General features: G+C 37.9%; 2 protein-coding genes and 1 long non-coding RNA gene across 3 annotated transcripts; 2 read left to right on the forward strand and 1 right to left on the reverse strand.

Annotated features, from left to right (window-relative positions):
- Positions 1-613: 613 nt before the first annotated feature.
- On the reverse strand, positions 614-3,764 carry LOC122987718. Its single transcript, XR_006404570.1, has 2 exons — positions 3,455-3,764; positions 614-816 (listed from the first exon to the last, which is right to left on the reverse strand). It is a non-coding gene; the product is annotated as an uncharacterized LOC122987718 (long non-coding RNA).
- Positions 3,765-3,871: 107 nt separating this feature from the next.
- s100w (S100 calcium binding protein W) lies at positions 3,872-5,065 on the forward strand. Its single transcript, XM_044359732.1, has 3 exons — positions 3,872-3,970; positions 4,330-4,478; positions 4,599-5,065. Exons 2-3 carry the CDS (start codon positions 4,338-4,340, stop codon positions 4,779-4,781), a joined length of 324 nt encoding a protein of 107 aa, XP_044215667.1. The 5' UTR covers positions 3,872-3,970; positions 4,330-4,337; the 3' UTR covers positions 4,782-5,065.
- Positions 5,066-9,241: 4,176 nt separating this feature from the next.
- Positions 9,242-10,239, forward strand: LOC122987714 (protein S100-A6-like). Its single transcript, XM_044359733.1, has 3 exons — positions 9,242-9,288; positions 9,641-9,789; positions 9,903-10,239. The coding sequence occupies exons 2-3, from the start codon at positions 9,649-9,651 to the stop codon at positions 10,062-10,064; spliced, it is 303 nt and encodes a 100-aa protein (XP_044215668.1). The 5' UTR covers positions 9,242-9,288; positions 9,641-9,648; the 3' UTR covers positions 10,065-10,239.
- Positions 10,240-15,570: the final 5,331 nt, after the last annotated feature.

A 15,570-nucleotide genomic window follows, 5' to 3' on the forward strand; every position in this document is an offset into this window, starting at 1 on the left:
TTCTCAGCAGACATTTGGACTCTCACAGGTGTTACTAATAACATTAAGGATGGCTCCATTCTATTCAAGTGTCCCAGTAAGTCATGACAATGTGACAGTGAGCTGACAAGCACAATACAGGACCCTGAAACTGAAGCAGCTAAATGGAATTCAGTCATCACTAATTTTACATGTGACATGTCAAAATGCCTAATGGAAGAAGTTATCAAAAATGCAGTCCATGATAACTGTTAGACATACAATGCAGAAAGTGTGCTGGGCTTGTAAGGCTGAAAAAACATGCAGATGTATGTTAGCATAACACCTTGAAGGACACTTCTGAGGTTACTAAATCAACCTATTAATTCATGCAGGATAACAAAATAACAGAGCACACCACAGCAGGTCAGCTGAGCAGGTGAGGAAATTGAGTGACAGTACCAGTGACAACAGAGTATTGCCCACTTGACAAACAAGAGGTAAACCAGTCAAAGGCAGTCCTTGTTAGCACTGCTAAAACCCAGAAACAACAGTGTCAAATGCTGCACAGGTCAGTCACTCTGATAACAGAACACGTGCCAACAGGATCTTACGTTAAACAACATTCACTAGCAAGAACCACGCCACAACGATATGTCGTTTAAAGGTTTAATGGAATACAGGAGTTATTGAATGTTGTGAATAGATGAATGGATGTAGGTGAGGTAGAGGGAGATGTCATCTGTTAGGCTGGTCTGGGAGAATGTATTGAAGACCGGGCGGAGGGAGACTCAGTGTGGGGGTTCCGTCTCAGGCATATATATCCACCCGAGCTGATCGCTGGCCCCCAGACAGTGCCTAGAATGAGACATGAGAGAGATATGCACCGGATTGAATAGGAAGGAAGGGCTCAAGGGATGAGGGGATGAAGGGATGAGGGTAGGGATGAGGAAGGAGGATGGAATGATGAAGGGAAGGGGAGGGTGGGTCGAGAAATCTGAGACAAACAGGGTAGGATGGGTTGACCCGGCATAAGTAGGCTTGGCAGGTGATTAGAGGTGTGGTTGAGGCGTGGTTCTGCTCCCAAACCTAAGTTAACAGGTTAACTACATTCATTTTAAACAGTTAAAAAGAAAGCCAGCTTCAGTGCTGGATCTTAAACAAAAGCACAACTGGGGTACTGAACCCAGAGAAAACATAAATGTGGTGATTTGGTCCTAATAGTGGGAGGCAATGTATTGTCTTTAATTCACCACCAGATGTCATCAAAGTCCTAAAAGTCATTTAGGCTGTCTGGTGGCTCACCCAGCATTCCTCTTACTGCTTCTTTCCATTTCTGGTCTCTAAGGGAGGACAGACTTTGTTTTGTAATAATAATGTTGAAGGGTACATTTTTAAAAAAAAGTTTGTTATTTCCCCACACAGACCATCAATTGAAAGTGGGTTATAGATGAGAAATATTGTGTCACAGGGTCTGGTGCAGATATATCGCATTACTCCCTGGCTAATTATATAAATCTGTTGTTGATGCCAGTGCAGAAGCCATGACCTTCCTGTTTTGTATTTTAAATGTATTAGTTTCTTCAAGAGGTGAATGATGTATTTTCTGAGCTGACCTTTTCACACACTGTAAGCCTACCTATGGATATAATTACTTGGAAAATATACATCACACTGAACAGGACAATAGGAATAATGCATTTTGAAAAACCAGTGACCAACACCCATAATTTAACAAATTTTCAACATACTTCAACATAATTCTTTCCATTGTGGTGTGACTCATGGTATGTATGTCACAAAGTTGTTCTGCTACTTTTAGGCAGTAATTGTTTCTCTTGAAGAGGTGGTGACTTACCTCTTTGCTTTTCTGGTGGATTATTACAGTATACTGATTATGAAAAGAGAACATAGCCACAGCAGCATGCAGATTTTACATTACATTAAAGCACTGAATATATTTTCTTAAATAACTGTACAAACATTAACTTCTGAGGATGAATGGCAAACAAATATTGAGAAGGAAGTTTAAAGCTATATCTATTCAGTAAGTAACCTTTTTAAATACAGTGTGAATGTCCATGGTGCAGACCACTGTAGACGTACAGAACCTCTCCAGCAGTGAAACTATACCCAATACCTGCTGGCAGAGTGTGGAAGGATGAACTTTTTTTGTAATTAATGCCACATGATCCTTCGTCTCTATTTTCCTTTCCTCCCCTGCAAGGAGAATCTGATAGTGTTCAATAAGTGAAAGTAATATGGGCTACCTGAAGAGAGGCTGGTGCTGGATAGTTTGAACTGACCTATAAAAGGGACTTGGCAGGGGGGCAAATGAAAGGAATAGAAGAAGAAAATGCTGCCTTTCAGCAGGCTTGGAAAAGAGGGTGGAAAATAGTGGTTGAGTTACATAACAGACCAGCAGGATGAATGGGAGTGCCTCAGATCTGTTCAAACACACAGTCAACACACTGACTGTGTCAACTTTGAGAGTTATTTGCAGCAGACTTGTAACTAGTGTTGAATTTATAGTACGATATTCCAAAATACACATAAGATTAAGTGTAAAGTATTCAACTTGTTTCCACTGGGATCCTAGATGGTTATGTCGCAGCACTGATGGCAGAAGCACATGAAACTATTCAGGAACCACAAAGAAACATGCATTCAAGTGTACTTAAAAGATAGGTTCACAATTTTTCATGGTAATCTTAAAATAATAGTCCATATGTGCATTTACAGAGTTTTTAATTGTTGTAATCATTCCTCCTGACCATTAAAAGATCCCTCCCTAATGCACTTTCAATGTAAGTGATGCAGGGGAAGTATATGAGGCTTCAGCAGTCTAATTTAGTCAAATGTCTTCCAAACTTACAGTCTTTTTGGTACAAAATTCCCTCTTTTTGTTTCCCTGGACAGTGTTTCCCTGTTGACCTTCAGTGGAGGGATAGCAACAAAAAGACAGAATTTTGTAGTAAGAAGACTGTAAGTCTGGAGAATGTTTTCTGTATTTGACTCATTTAGATTGCTGAAGACTCATATAAGCTTCAGATAAACTTTGGAATACATCTTTACACAAAACGAGGGCTGTGGATTTAGAAAGCACAATATGGAAGTGATCTTCAAATGGCCAGTATGAACATTACAGCAAGAAAGATCTGTGTCAATGTTCATATGTGCAATTGACTGTTGTTTTAAGACTTAAAAAATTGTAAACCTATCCTTTAACATCATTCCAACAAGGAAATACAGTATAAAAAGTCTAACATTGGCTGAAACACTTGTTATATTTCTAAACTGTACACAAGAGGTTTTAAAATAAAAAATTCAGCTTGAAAGAATTGCAAATAAGACATTAAATATAACCTTTTTAATTAATATAGAACATAAACAAAAGTCTTGTGTAATCATGTTGCAAACAAGTCACATGCAGACATAGAAACATATCAACAAAAACATGCACACCCAGATATACGCACTCATGGCTGAAACTCACCATTTTGGGTTGGGCTGAACTCTACTGACTGTAACTTTCCATTTACTCTGACATATATTTTCCCTAGCAGGCTAACACTGAGCAGCTCTTCAGCGAAGAGAGAGGTTTCCCCGCCTTTATGATCTCTTCCATCTGTTCACACATCAATGCGCACACACACACACACACACACACACACACACACACACACACATGTGCATGGAAGCAATGTTGGCATTCAGTTTTCTCTATACGACACAAGCATAAAGAAATATTTTTACAATATGGCGAGACAAGACTGTCGTAGCTTGTTTGGGTGGAGTGGGGCGCATTTCCAAGGCATGAATCACTGCTGGTGTGTGTGTGTAGTTCTATTAATGACTCTGTGACTCTGTGTGTGTGTGTGTGTTTGTGTGTGTGTGTCAGACAGAGTGCGCCTACTCTTTAAGAGGAGGCTTTCCCCCCAGTCTGATATCAGTCTCACCTGGGACAGCTGGTAACACGGACGTGATCTCTCCTTATCTAGTGAACTCTAAGGTGAGTACTGATGAAAAGCAAGATATGGAGGGAGGGAGTTTAGCAGCATTTAATTCAGATACTGAGCATGAATGAATGCAAGAGAGAATGAAAGATGTGATGGAAATGACAGAATGTTGTTTGTAAGCTACCAGTATTATTATTAATCTAAAAGTTGCGTCATTTCATGGCACTTACTGTAGCTTTAATGAATGCTACTTGCTCTGAGCATTTGTCAACCACCTTATAGTGTTGATTTTAAACTTTGTTAGCTCTTTCTTGTGAGCATTAGCAACGTATACTGCATATTTAATTTACAAATACTGTTTAATCAAGTTTGACTAGATTCTGTTAATCCTGTAATACTTTTTCTCCCTCAGCTACAGCTATGGCTCGTCTGGAACAGGTCATCACAAATATTGTGGATATATTTCTGGAGTATGCTGATGATGAAGGCAAGAAACGCAAATTAAACAAGGATGAGTTCAAGATGGTGTTGGAGAAAGAAATACAAAGCGATGAGTTAAAAGTGAGAGACTCAACACATTCACTTTACATGCACATCTATGTATAACAGGCACAAGTTATCCTGTGTTTTATTCACCATTCATTCATGTGCATTTTAACTGTGAGAAAACATATTTTCCAGGGGAAAATCAATGCTAATGACATTGAGGAGGCCATGGAGATGCTGGATAAGAACCACGATGGCGAGGTCAACTTCAAAGAGTTCTGTAGGTGTGTCTCTGTCCTGGCCAAATGTTACTATGACAGCAAGACAGGCAAAGGTGGCAAGAAAGGCAAGGGCAAGGAAGGTGAACAAGAAGCCTAAAGATCAACTGCAAACACTTAAAGTGTTTGTACAACCATAATGTATTTAAAAATATTTTATACATATTGCATGTGCGTACAGTATATATCATATCTGAGACTGCATACTTTGACAACAGATGCTACTGGCAACAGGATATTTGCATATCCGTTATGAAGCTCAAGCTGTGTTTTAAACAAGCATGCAAAATGAGATTTTTCTTTGTCTTTGTTTTCTGTATTTTGGTTTACAAAGACGTCTCCATTCAATAGTGGTGTTAAATTAATAAAAACTACAAAGTTTGATTTGTTTTGTGCTTCTTTGTATGTTCATTGCAATCACTGGATGTGTAGTTGCTCGCTATTTGATGCCATTATTATTGGGGAAGGAAACAAGCATGGGCTCATCAAACATTCAACAGACATCACTCACTATGTGCTTTGGTGCAGATATCACTGTCAGCAGTTCTTGAATGGAAATGTCACTTCTATTACTTCCAGTCTTGTAGTCCCCCACAAGTAAAAACTTGATGATACTGGCTGATATCAGATTCTTCTCATATCATTAAAGTCATTGCCTCTCTCTTTGTCTACTCACTCTTCTCTCTCTCTCTCTCTCTCTTTTCCCATCTGTTGTGTGAATCCACCTATTTGTGGCTTTTTGCATCTATGTATGAATCTGCCAGTTCGAGCTGAACAAACAGAATCCACCTGATCTGATGTCTGTAAGCCAGTCAGTTGAATGTATGAATGGTTCAACCAGAGTGTCTGTGATTGTGATTCTCTTGCCTCCTCTCCTCTTATCTCCGAGTCTTTTTTTAAAAACATGATGAAATTATCAACCCGTCAAAGCACAAGGGAATTATTGCTTAACCTTTATTATTTAAAAATACAGGAGGCAGTCATAAATTACCATGAAAAAGAGGCCTAGGTTTGTCATTGCCTACTTCTTCCTTCAAAAGTTTAAATAGTTCTTCTCAGAGGATAAAGATTACAAGCAAATAATGCAAATGTGTCCACGTTATTTTTCTGATGACATAAAAAGTATCCATAATACAGATTTTATGTTAGATTTTTACAAGCATTCATGTGGATTTTCCTCCTCTCCATAAAGTGTTAACTCACTCACATTCTGGCCTGTCTGGAAACAAACATGTGTTTCTATTGGTTCTTTTTTGCCGTTCCTGCCTCCCTGTCAAGGACTTGTGATTGGCTGAAAGGGCTGTCTGTCGACTAAAGTGTGCAACTGCAGGCAATAACATCAAGAATTTTTTGTGGGAATGTCAGGGCAGGTTGAGCGTTGCATAAGAAGGGGCAACAGCATCAAGCAGTACAGATAAAAAGAGGATGTAACTTTTACGATTCACTTTATGGTAAATCAACTATTAACCAAACTTTAAAAAAGAAAAGAATTGTTAGCGTAACTTGTGCATTTTTAAATCTGCATAATTCTGCATGGCTGACAATAAAATGTTAACTACTTATTTTTTGAAGTTTTTATGTTTATACATATGTCATACGTGTAGCTTCTACCTTTATTTGATTTTAAAACATCAAAGTGAATGACAAATGTTTTAGTTATACAATTCAGATGCACATGTGTATAGTGAGAAGAATATATTCTAAACTTGTGTCCAAACATTTGTACCTGTAAAAGTTTGTCTTAGTCGCATAATGTGATGTAACACTGCAGGAAATGTGATGTGATCACCATGTTCACCGCCTGAACTTATGTTATTGTATAGCTGCATTCTCCCTACTGCCTGCCAGGTGGAGCAAGTGTATCAAAAATACTGTCTTACTAGCATTACAAGCATTGTGTTTACAAATGCATCCTATTGTAAGTGAGAGTGTAAATGTACTGTTTTCATTCAAAGTTGGAATAGATTAACTTAAATCCCCTTCAGATATAAAATGTTTAACATATTTTCATGTAAACCTCTAACAATAAATTAAGTTAATAAGTGGTCTGCAAGAGTCCTCAAATCACTGGCTGCAGAAATACAAAATTAAAAATGTGTGAACATAAATAAGCCCTAATCCATCTTCCAGTCCACTGCGACATATCATAAATACTGAAGAGGAGAAGACACTACACCCAAGTAAATCAAGTGTATGAATGTGTTAGTACAGCATGTCTCTATGTCATTTGTAAAAACATGTAGACATTTTTAAACCTGCTGAGGTAGCTATACTTTATTAGTGACTACACCATGAGGGAAAGATCGCAAAAGTCATAAACATGTTACATCTTGTTTTGTACGCACTAATGATGTTTTAATTAAAGTTCTGCAAGACAACAATGAGTGATTTTGCCGCCTTTGAAGTGATATGCAAACAGATCACCATCAAACACTTTTGGAGTCTAACGTTCTCATCAACAGGTTTTTTAACCTGCTTTTGTAACAATTAAATGTCACCACCAGACTCGACCACACCCCATGTGAAGAAAGAAACGACACCACTGCCTAAAACAGGAAACACCCTTCCCAGGTGTAATCGCTTGCATCTTAGCGAGAGAGTAAACTGTAGGTTCCCTCCCACCTTTGTTCTTTCTTTTTATTCCCATCCGTGTGTAATGTGCAACCAGTAAGGCAAACTCATCTGATTCATCAATTGTATCAACTTCATATTGGCTATGGCACATGTAAATTTCAAAGTTGAATAAAAGAGAACAATAAGGAAAAAGAAGGAAAGAAAAGGAGATGAAGGATCACAAAATAAAGTATTCAACTTTCACCGTATTGGTTCTTGATGAAGCAGCGTTGGTGGCAAAAGCAACCACACAGAGCAAGTAGAAACAACGATCCAAGTTAGAAACAAACCTTCAAAAATGTATTCCAATACTGCTATGAAACAAATCAAATACAACCCAAAATACATTACATACATGAATTTGCATTGATTTTTTTATTAGTTTATAAGGCACTGCATGGTCTTGCACCAGTCTGTCTATCAGAAATGCTTTTATTAACCAGGAAGGCCTCTCAGATCCTCAAGTTCTTCTCTTTTAGCTGTTCCAAAAAGCAGAAGGAAAACCAGTAGTGATGCTGCTTTCAGCCATTACGCTCTGCTAGAGCTGCTGGAACAGAGCTCCAGTGGATCTGAGAAGAACTGAAAAATGTCAATATATCAATTTTAAATCACTAAAAACCCATCTGTTAAAGTTTTTTTTTTTTAAATGATATGGTTCTGATGTAATGCTTTTATTGTTCAGTTCATTTTTTCAATTAACATTTTATTGCTTTATTGTAATCAATTTATTTCATGTAGTGTTTTATAATTTTAAGATTTTATTTTAGCTTGTCTTTTATTCTCTTTTATTTAGCTCATATTGTTTTTTCTTATTTTCTTCATGATCTCTGCATTCTTTATTGTTATTATATTTTATTGTCTTATTCAATTGATTATTTTAAAGTAGATTTTTTCAAATCTTTTTCTTTCTAATCCATTATAATCTTTTATCATTTATTTATTTTATTTACATTTTACAAGTCACCTTGTTTTAACCTTGGTATTTTACTTGGATGTTAGCTTGCATTTGTCTCCTAATCCATATTTACAATCCTGTGTGTTTGTTAATCACTTGTAAAGCACCTTGAATTGCATTCAACTCATATGAAAGGTGCTATTTGAATGAAGTTTGATCAGTGATCGATTGATGATATACAGTAAGTGAACACTGGCTTACAGACTAAGACATAAGGCTTTTTTACATGACGGTGGTTAAAGTAGCAATCTTGTAATCAAAGTCTCATCTTTGCTCCTGTTTGCAAAACACTACAAGTGAAATGTTGCCTGTCTCTCTCTCTCTCTCTCTCTCTCTCTCTCTCTCTCTCTCTCTCTCTCTCTCTCTCTCTCTCTCTCTCTGTGTGTGTGTGTGTGTGTGTGTGTGTGTGTGTGTAAGCTCTGTGATAGACTGGTTCCCTGCCAGGGCGTAGCCTGCTTCTTGCCCAGAATAAGCACCTAATGATTGGATAAATAGAAAATGAAAAGTTTCCCATATAATTTAGAACTCTAGTGGAATTAAGATAGCACAGACTCGTCTGCATACACAGACACATTTATTACATACACACTCACACACATGGCTTTGACTTAAAATCACCATTTTGGACTACTTACTGTAACTTTCCGTTCACTCTGACGTACTTTCTTTGCAATAGGCTACACCTTGCACCTTCTCAAAAAGATGAATGATCTACTCCAACTGTTCATTCATCAATGCACACACATACACACATGCACAATGTGTGAATATTTTCTTTATAGACAACACAAACATGAATCCACCAGCTGAGCAAGGACAAATGCATTATCTATACAGGATGGCTCAAAAAAGACTGGGGAAGCTGGTTTGTGAGGGAGTGGGCCACATTTCCAGTACATGAATCATGTGTACATATGTGTACGTATGTCAGACATTGTGTTCTGCTCTTATAAAAAGAGGCTTTACCCTCAGTGTGACATTCATCTGGAAGCGAGGTGGTGACACAGACGTGATCTCTCTTCACCTGGTGAACTCTAAGGTGAGTACTGATGGAAAGCAAGAGGGGGGGTTTGTGGTATAGCAGCAATATTCAGATACTGAACATGAACGAGTGAAACAGAGCATGACACATGCAATAGCAATGACAAAATGTGATCTGCAAAGTGGCGACATGTACCACAGCTTTGTTCTGGGCTACTGTAAACACAACAAGCTCTAAACATTTTCCATCCTCCTTTATGTGTTTAGTTTGGCCTTCTGATTTCATAGGCTTCACAATATAATGTCTGCAAAAATCTTGGTAACAACTCTATTTTCTGTTCATCATGTATGTTTCAAAGACTCCTGTGCTTCTCTTTTAATTACTCCAAATCTGCTTTTTTTTCATCCAGCTATAGCTATGGCTCGTCTGGAACAGGTCATTACATCCATTGTGGATATGTTTGTAGAGTACGCTGATGACAATGGCAAGAACCACAAGTTAAATAAAGATGAGTTCAAGATGCTGCTGGAGAAAGAAATTCAAAACCCTGAGATCAAAGTAAGAAACTGCACACTCAACACACTTTTATACATGACACACTCACTTATTCTGCTTCTCATTAAGCATTCACATGCATTTCATGCGGTTAACGGTGAGAATTTATTCTCCAGGCTGAAGTCAGTGCAGCTGACTTTGACAAGGTCATGGGGAGGCTGGATAAGAACCACGATGGCGAGGTGAACTTCAAAGAGTTCTGTAAAGGGGTGGCTTTCATGGCCATGTGCTACTACCGCAAGAAGACAAGCAAAGTGGAAGGTGAAGAGGAAGATTAAAAAGGTGAATGTCTATGACCCTCCCTGGAGGAGTTTCTAACATCATAATCTATTAAAACATGTACAAATGTCATATACTGTATGTACAGTATATACCTACATTGACAGCAGATGCTACAGAATGTGACATTCAATGTCTCCCTGTGTATTTGTCTTGAAAGTAGTGTCTGTTCAATACTGGCTAATAAATAAAAATTAAGTTGAATTTGATGTGGGCTTCTTTGTCTGTTTATGGCAATCACTACATGTGTCATTGTTGTGGAAAGAAACAAGCATGGGCTTGACAAACATTCCCAACAAGTCCTAATCTGCTGTGTTCTCCAGCATGTATATAACTGTCAGTGTTTCCACAGATCAAGTCTTCTAAAGGTTATATTAAAGGATGGGTTCACATGTTTTAAGTCTATCTTAAAACAATAGTCAGGTGTCCATATGAACATTGAAACAGGTTTTGTTCACTGTAATCATCCCTCCTATTCATACTGACCATTACAAGATCACCTGCAAATGCACTTACAAATGGGTGACAAATTAAAGGAAAAACTGGTACACGTCTGAATATTTGACCCCTACAGCGAGGAATGACTCAGAACAACTTTGTATTGATTTGCAGTGACCCATCCCTCTATGGGGACAAGTGGACCCAAACCATGCCAGCATAACAGAGCCATCAGATCCCCTCACTATAGGGGTCAATCATACAGACCTGCATCAGTTTTTCCTTTAATTTGTGCAATGTAAGTGATGGGGAACAAAATCCACAGTCATTGTTTTGAGCAAAAATGTATTGAAAAGTTTATCTGAAGATAAGATAAGATATGAAGTTTCAGCCGTCTGAGTTAATCAAGCAAAGTGGATATCTTTCACGCTCACAGTCTTTCTAGTAAAAACTTTCCTCTTTGTGTCTCGACGGACAGTGTTTTCCTGTTCAGCTGCAGAGGAAGCATAGGAACAAAAAGATGGAACTTGGCACTGAAAAGACTGTAACTTTGAAAGATATTGACTTGATTTGACTCATTTGGATAGCTAAAGCCTCATATTAGCTTCAAATAAACCTTTAGATACATTTTTGTATGAAAGGAGGATTGTTTTTTGTCCCGCATCACTTGCATTGAAAGTGCATAAAGACAGGATCTTTTAAGGCCAGTATGAACAGGAGGAACGATTATAACAAGAAAAACATAAGTTCATGTTCATTTGGGAACCTGACTGCTGTTTTTGGACAGACTTGAAAAATGCTGAACCAATCCTTTAAGAGTCATGACAATTCTCAGTCTCAGTCTCCATCATCTCTCTGTCATTTGCTTCCTTTATTTCTCTCCATCGATCCTTGGGAAGACCACCTGTCTGTGCCTATTTGCATCTACTTGTTTGAAAGCACCATCTTTATCAATCTGTCATCTACTATAGCTCAAGCTGAATAAACAAAACGCACCTGGTCTGATGTCTGTGAGCTTGAAGCTTGGTGTTGGATGTGTGAAAAGTTCAGTCATCATGTCTGTAAATCAAAAGAAAGGTATGAATTAAAAACAACTTAAATAAATAAAAAACCTTGTAATTAATAGTATCTTTTTTGAAACATATCATTTTCATAATATTCTCAAGCTCTTGATGCACAGAATTAACTCCTCATTTTTTTTATTACAAACAAAACACAAGGGGCAGTCTCACATAAAAGTCTAAAGATGCCTTCATTCAAAAAATTGAACAAGGCAGTGTACTTATATTAATTTCTTTTATCTTCAGTTCACTTAAAATACACGTCTTTGTTAAGTTAAAATATATTTTTCTAATAAAGTCCATGTAACTCTGTCTCTTTTATCTATAATAACTATTAATGTGTTGTTTAATCACAAACCATTTAAGTTCTTACATCCAGAAAATGGCAGTAATGCAACGCCAGCTGCAGTAAAACCCCAAAGAAGAAGATTAAGGCGCTTCCAACTGCACATGCACAAGGCCGCTTGACTGCCTCTAGTTTACCTCTAAATCTTTCCTTAGTTAATTTTGTAAACAAGCCGTTCACCTGGAAGAGATGGGTTAGGGTACCAGATATTTCGCCATCTGGAGGTTCTGGTACTAGAGGAGATATTAGCATTATGGGAACATGGACATTTGCCAAAAGAATGGAGCCACTCAATTGTTGTCCCTATACAGAAACCTAGTAAAACAGCACATGAACCTGGCTCTTACCGCCCAATTGCACTTACAGCTGTATTATGTAAAATAATGGAACGTATAGTTACAGACAGACCAGTATAAATGCTTGAGATATTTTGTCCCCTATCAGAGTGGCTTTAGGGTTGGACGATACACTATGGACTCTGCTCTAGTGCTAGATTTGGACATCAGGAAGGCCTTAGCAAATAAAGAAATAGTAGTGGGTGTATTTCTTCAAATTGAGAAGGCATGTGATATGTTTAGTGAAGGAGGGTTTAGTGACAAAGCTGTATGATGCTGGGATACGAGGTAGGATTAAATTCCTGTGTTTAGGTTGGAATAGGTTTTGTTTTTGAGTAGGTGGGGATATATCCTGTAAGTAAAATATGGCTAATGGGATCCCCCAGGGAAGTGTAATCAGCCCAGCTTTGTTTAATGTAATGATCATTGATATTTCTTGTAAAGTGGGAAATGGTTTGGGTGTATCACTATTTGCCCTAGATTGGGCCATATGGGAAAGAGGTTGAAATTTGGACCATATTCATAAAACACTTTAGCAGGCATTGAATAAACTAGTGACATGGACAGAAGAATGGGGTATTAAAATGTCAATTGCAAACTCAAAGTATGTGGTCTTTGGTTTAAAAAGAAAGCATCACAGCAGGACCTCAGGCTATATAACAAGCTTAGTGAAAGAGTTAAAACATTCAAATTTCTGAGCGTCTGGTTTGAAGAAAGAATGATATGGAGGGTTCATACAGAGATGACAATGTCATACGATGTCTGGTAGGATCTGACTGGGGGGCAGATAGAGGAACATTAATGATGATAATGATAAACAATGATGATGATACAGGACAATCATAAGATCTGCAATTGATTATGCATGTATGGCTTATGGGACAGCAGCTTCCTCTGTTCTAAAGAAGCTGGATGTGTATGGGGTGCTCTTAGAATATGTTGCAGGGCTTTTAGAACAACATGCCCTTTTAATTGAAATGGAGGAAAACCACATTAGAGCTGAGAAGGAGCAAATTGTTTCTGAATTACTGGTCTAAGCTACAGAGTTATGGGTTCTTAATACCTGCTAAGTGTTTGTTTGGGGAGCACTGGGAACTTCAGGGAAGGAGTGGAAAAGTAAGGACGGGAAGTCTAGTAAATTCCTCGGGTGAGAGAGCACGGGAAGTTGGAGTGGAAGATTTGTTGATGAGTCCGGCAATGTGCAGGCCACCTGTTCCACCATGGCTTTTGCCAAAACCCGATGTAGATTTTTCAGTATTAAACAGAACCAAGAAGAAGGATGCAGGTGATCCTGTGACTTAAGTTTGTGGCTGGCTTAAAGACAAGGCAGATTACATACAGATTTACACTTATGGCTCCAAGAATCTGAACAATGGAAAAGCTGCAGTAGGAAGAAGTATTCCGCAGTTATGGATACAACATGGAAAACAGATATCAAATCATGTGTCAGACTTCACTACGGAGCTTGTGGCAATCTTGCGGGTATTTGGATGGGTGGAGGAAGTTAGACAAGGAAAGATAATTATATACTCAGATTCTACTGCAGCACTAATGGCATTGAAGGGTGGGAAAAGAGGGACCAGACCAGATCTAATAGTAGAAATCTTGTGTGTTAAATCGAGTAACCGAGTTGGGGAACCCTGTTAGGTTTTTCTGGCTCCCAGCTCATGTAGGAATATAGGGGATTGAAGAAGCTGATAAAACAGCAAAAAGAGCCGTCAACAGGAAGGTATTAGATCCGGAAGTACAGTATGGGTGGGATCCAGGAAGTGATCTTGAATTAGTACTGAAGTAATGGAAAATTTGGCTGGCAAATGTGCCCATCTGTTGCCTGTTGAGCTTGAGTTTGCCATAAGTTATGATTTGAGCATATTTTTAAAAAGCTAAATGCTGGATCTGTGAGGATTTCTGACAATCTTTGGTATTGTTTTGTGTTGTTAATTGATTTCCGACAATAAATACAACATTTGCATAAAGCAAACCTATCTTTTCCACTCCCATGTTGATAAGAGTATTAACACTTGGACAATGTCCCTTTATGTTAAATTTTGAACAGATAAAAAATGTGTGACTAGTTTGTGATTAATTTGTGATTAACCATGGACAGACACACACTATATTGGACCCCCTGTGTTATTTTCATATACTTGCTCTAGGTGGGTAAAGTCAATGTATCTTTAGCCGAAAAGAAGGTTGTTCACATCATATTTTGTTTGTAGCTCAAAGGTAAAAAGTGCACCAATAATTAATCTGTTAACATTCCAAATTTATTTTGCTTTATTTTCATTTATCTTTTTATCATTTATCTTTTTGTAATCATCATGTTGCACTATTACAGGTCCTGATTGATATGTATGATGCGTGCTCCCTCGTGTCTGGCCAAGGCGCTGTTCTCATAACAGGTATGATCACAACTAGCTATTTAAATACTGCAAATCAGGTTGTCGGGATTTTTATTTTTAGAAACATTTATTAGATTACAGCTTCATTCTCTTGCTCTTGTTCTGAATAGCTTATTTACTTTTATATCTCTGGTTCTCTTAAAAACAAGTAATGGATTTTATTAGTTAATGGCTCCTGTTAACGTGTTGAATTTCAGATCCTGGCTGTGATAAGATCCTGGCTGTGATAGCCTTTTTCTGCTCCCTCCTTTATTGATGTGGTGTAGGCAGCACTGCAAAGCTTGCATGTGGTATGTTAACAGTCTTTTCCAGAGAAAACTGTTATTTTTACAAGTTAAATATCCTTTACTGATAGTCCTGTTATTTTTCCAGATTCGAATGTGGCAGTGTGAATGTTACAGTTCAAAGACTTCAACTAGAGGCCAATTACTAAAACATTATAGGTTAAAACATCCACATTATGGGCGAAGGCACCCATTTCCTTGCCCATATATTAGTTGCCTTTGTACATTCAAGTCATGGAATGCACTCAGGTCATATTTATGTAGAGTTCATAACAGAGAGACATCTCTTTTCCACTGGTTATCTTCAGTTCAAAATTTCTGATCACAGACAGAAATATCAAAAAGCATTTCCAAACCGAAAACATTCTGCCAAAGCATCACTACTTGGAACATTACCCTCACATGATTCAATGTTTTGGTCCTATAATTGGAGCCTGAAATATGCAATTTGAGGGCAAACACTTTTTTTTCAAGAATGTTGCTCTAACACTGTCAAGGAAACATCAGCTGATGATTGCCTATCACTCATGCTCATTATGTCCACAGAAACCTGTAGTTGTCAAATGTATCAGGAGTTCCTCTCAAGATGCTGAAACATGATGTATCATTGCCTATCCAGCACATGTTTCCAAACATGAC

The sequence above is a fragment of the Thunnus albacares genome, chromosome 8 (genome assembly GCF_914725855.1).
Source record: "Thunnus albacares chromosome 8, fThuAlb1.1, whole genome shotgun sequence".
Taxonomy (NCBI): Eukaryota; Metazoa; Chordata; class Actinopteri; order Scombriformes; family Scombridae; genus Thunnus; species Thunnus albacares.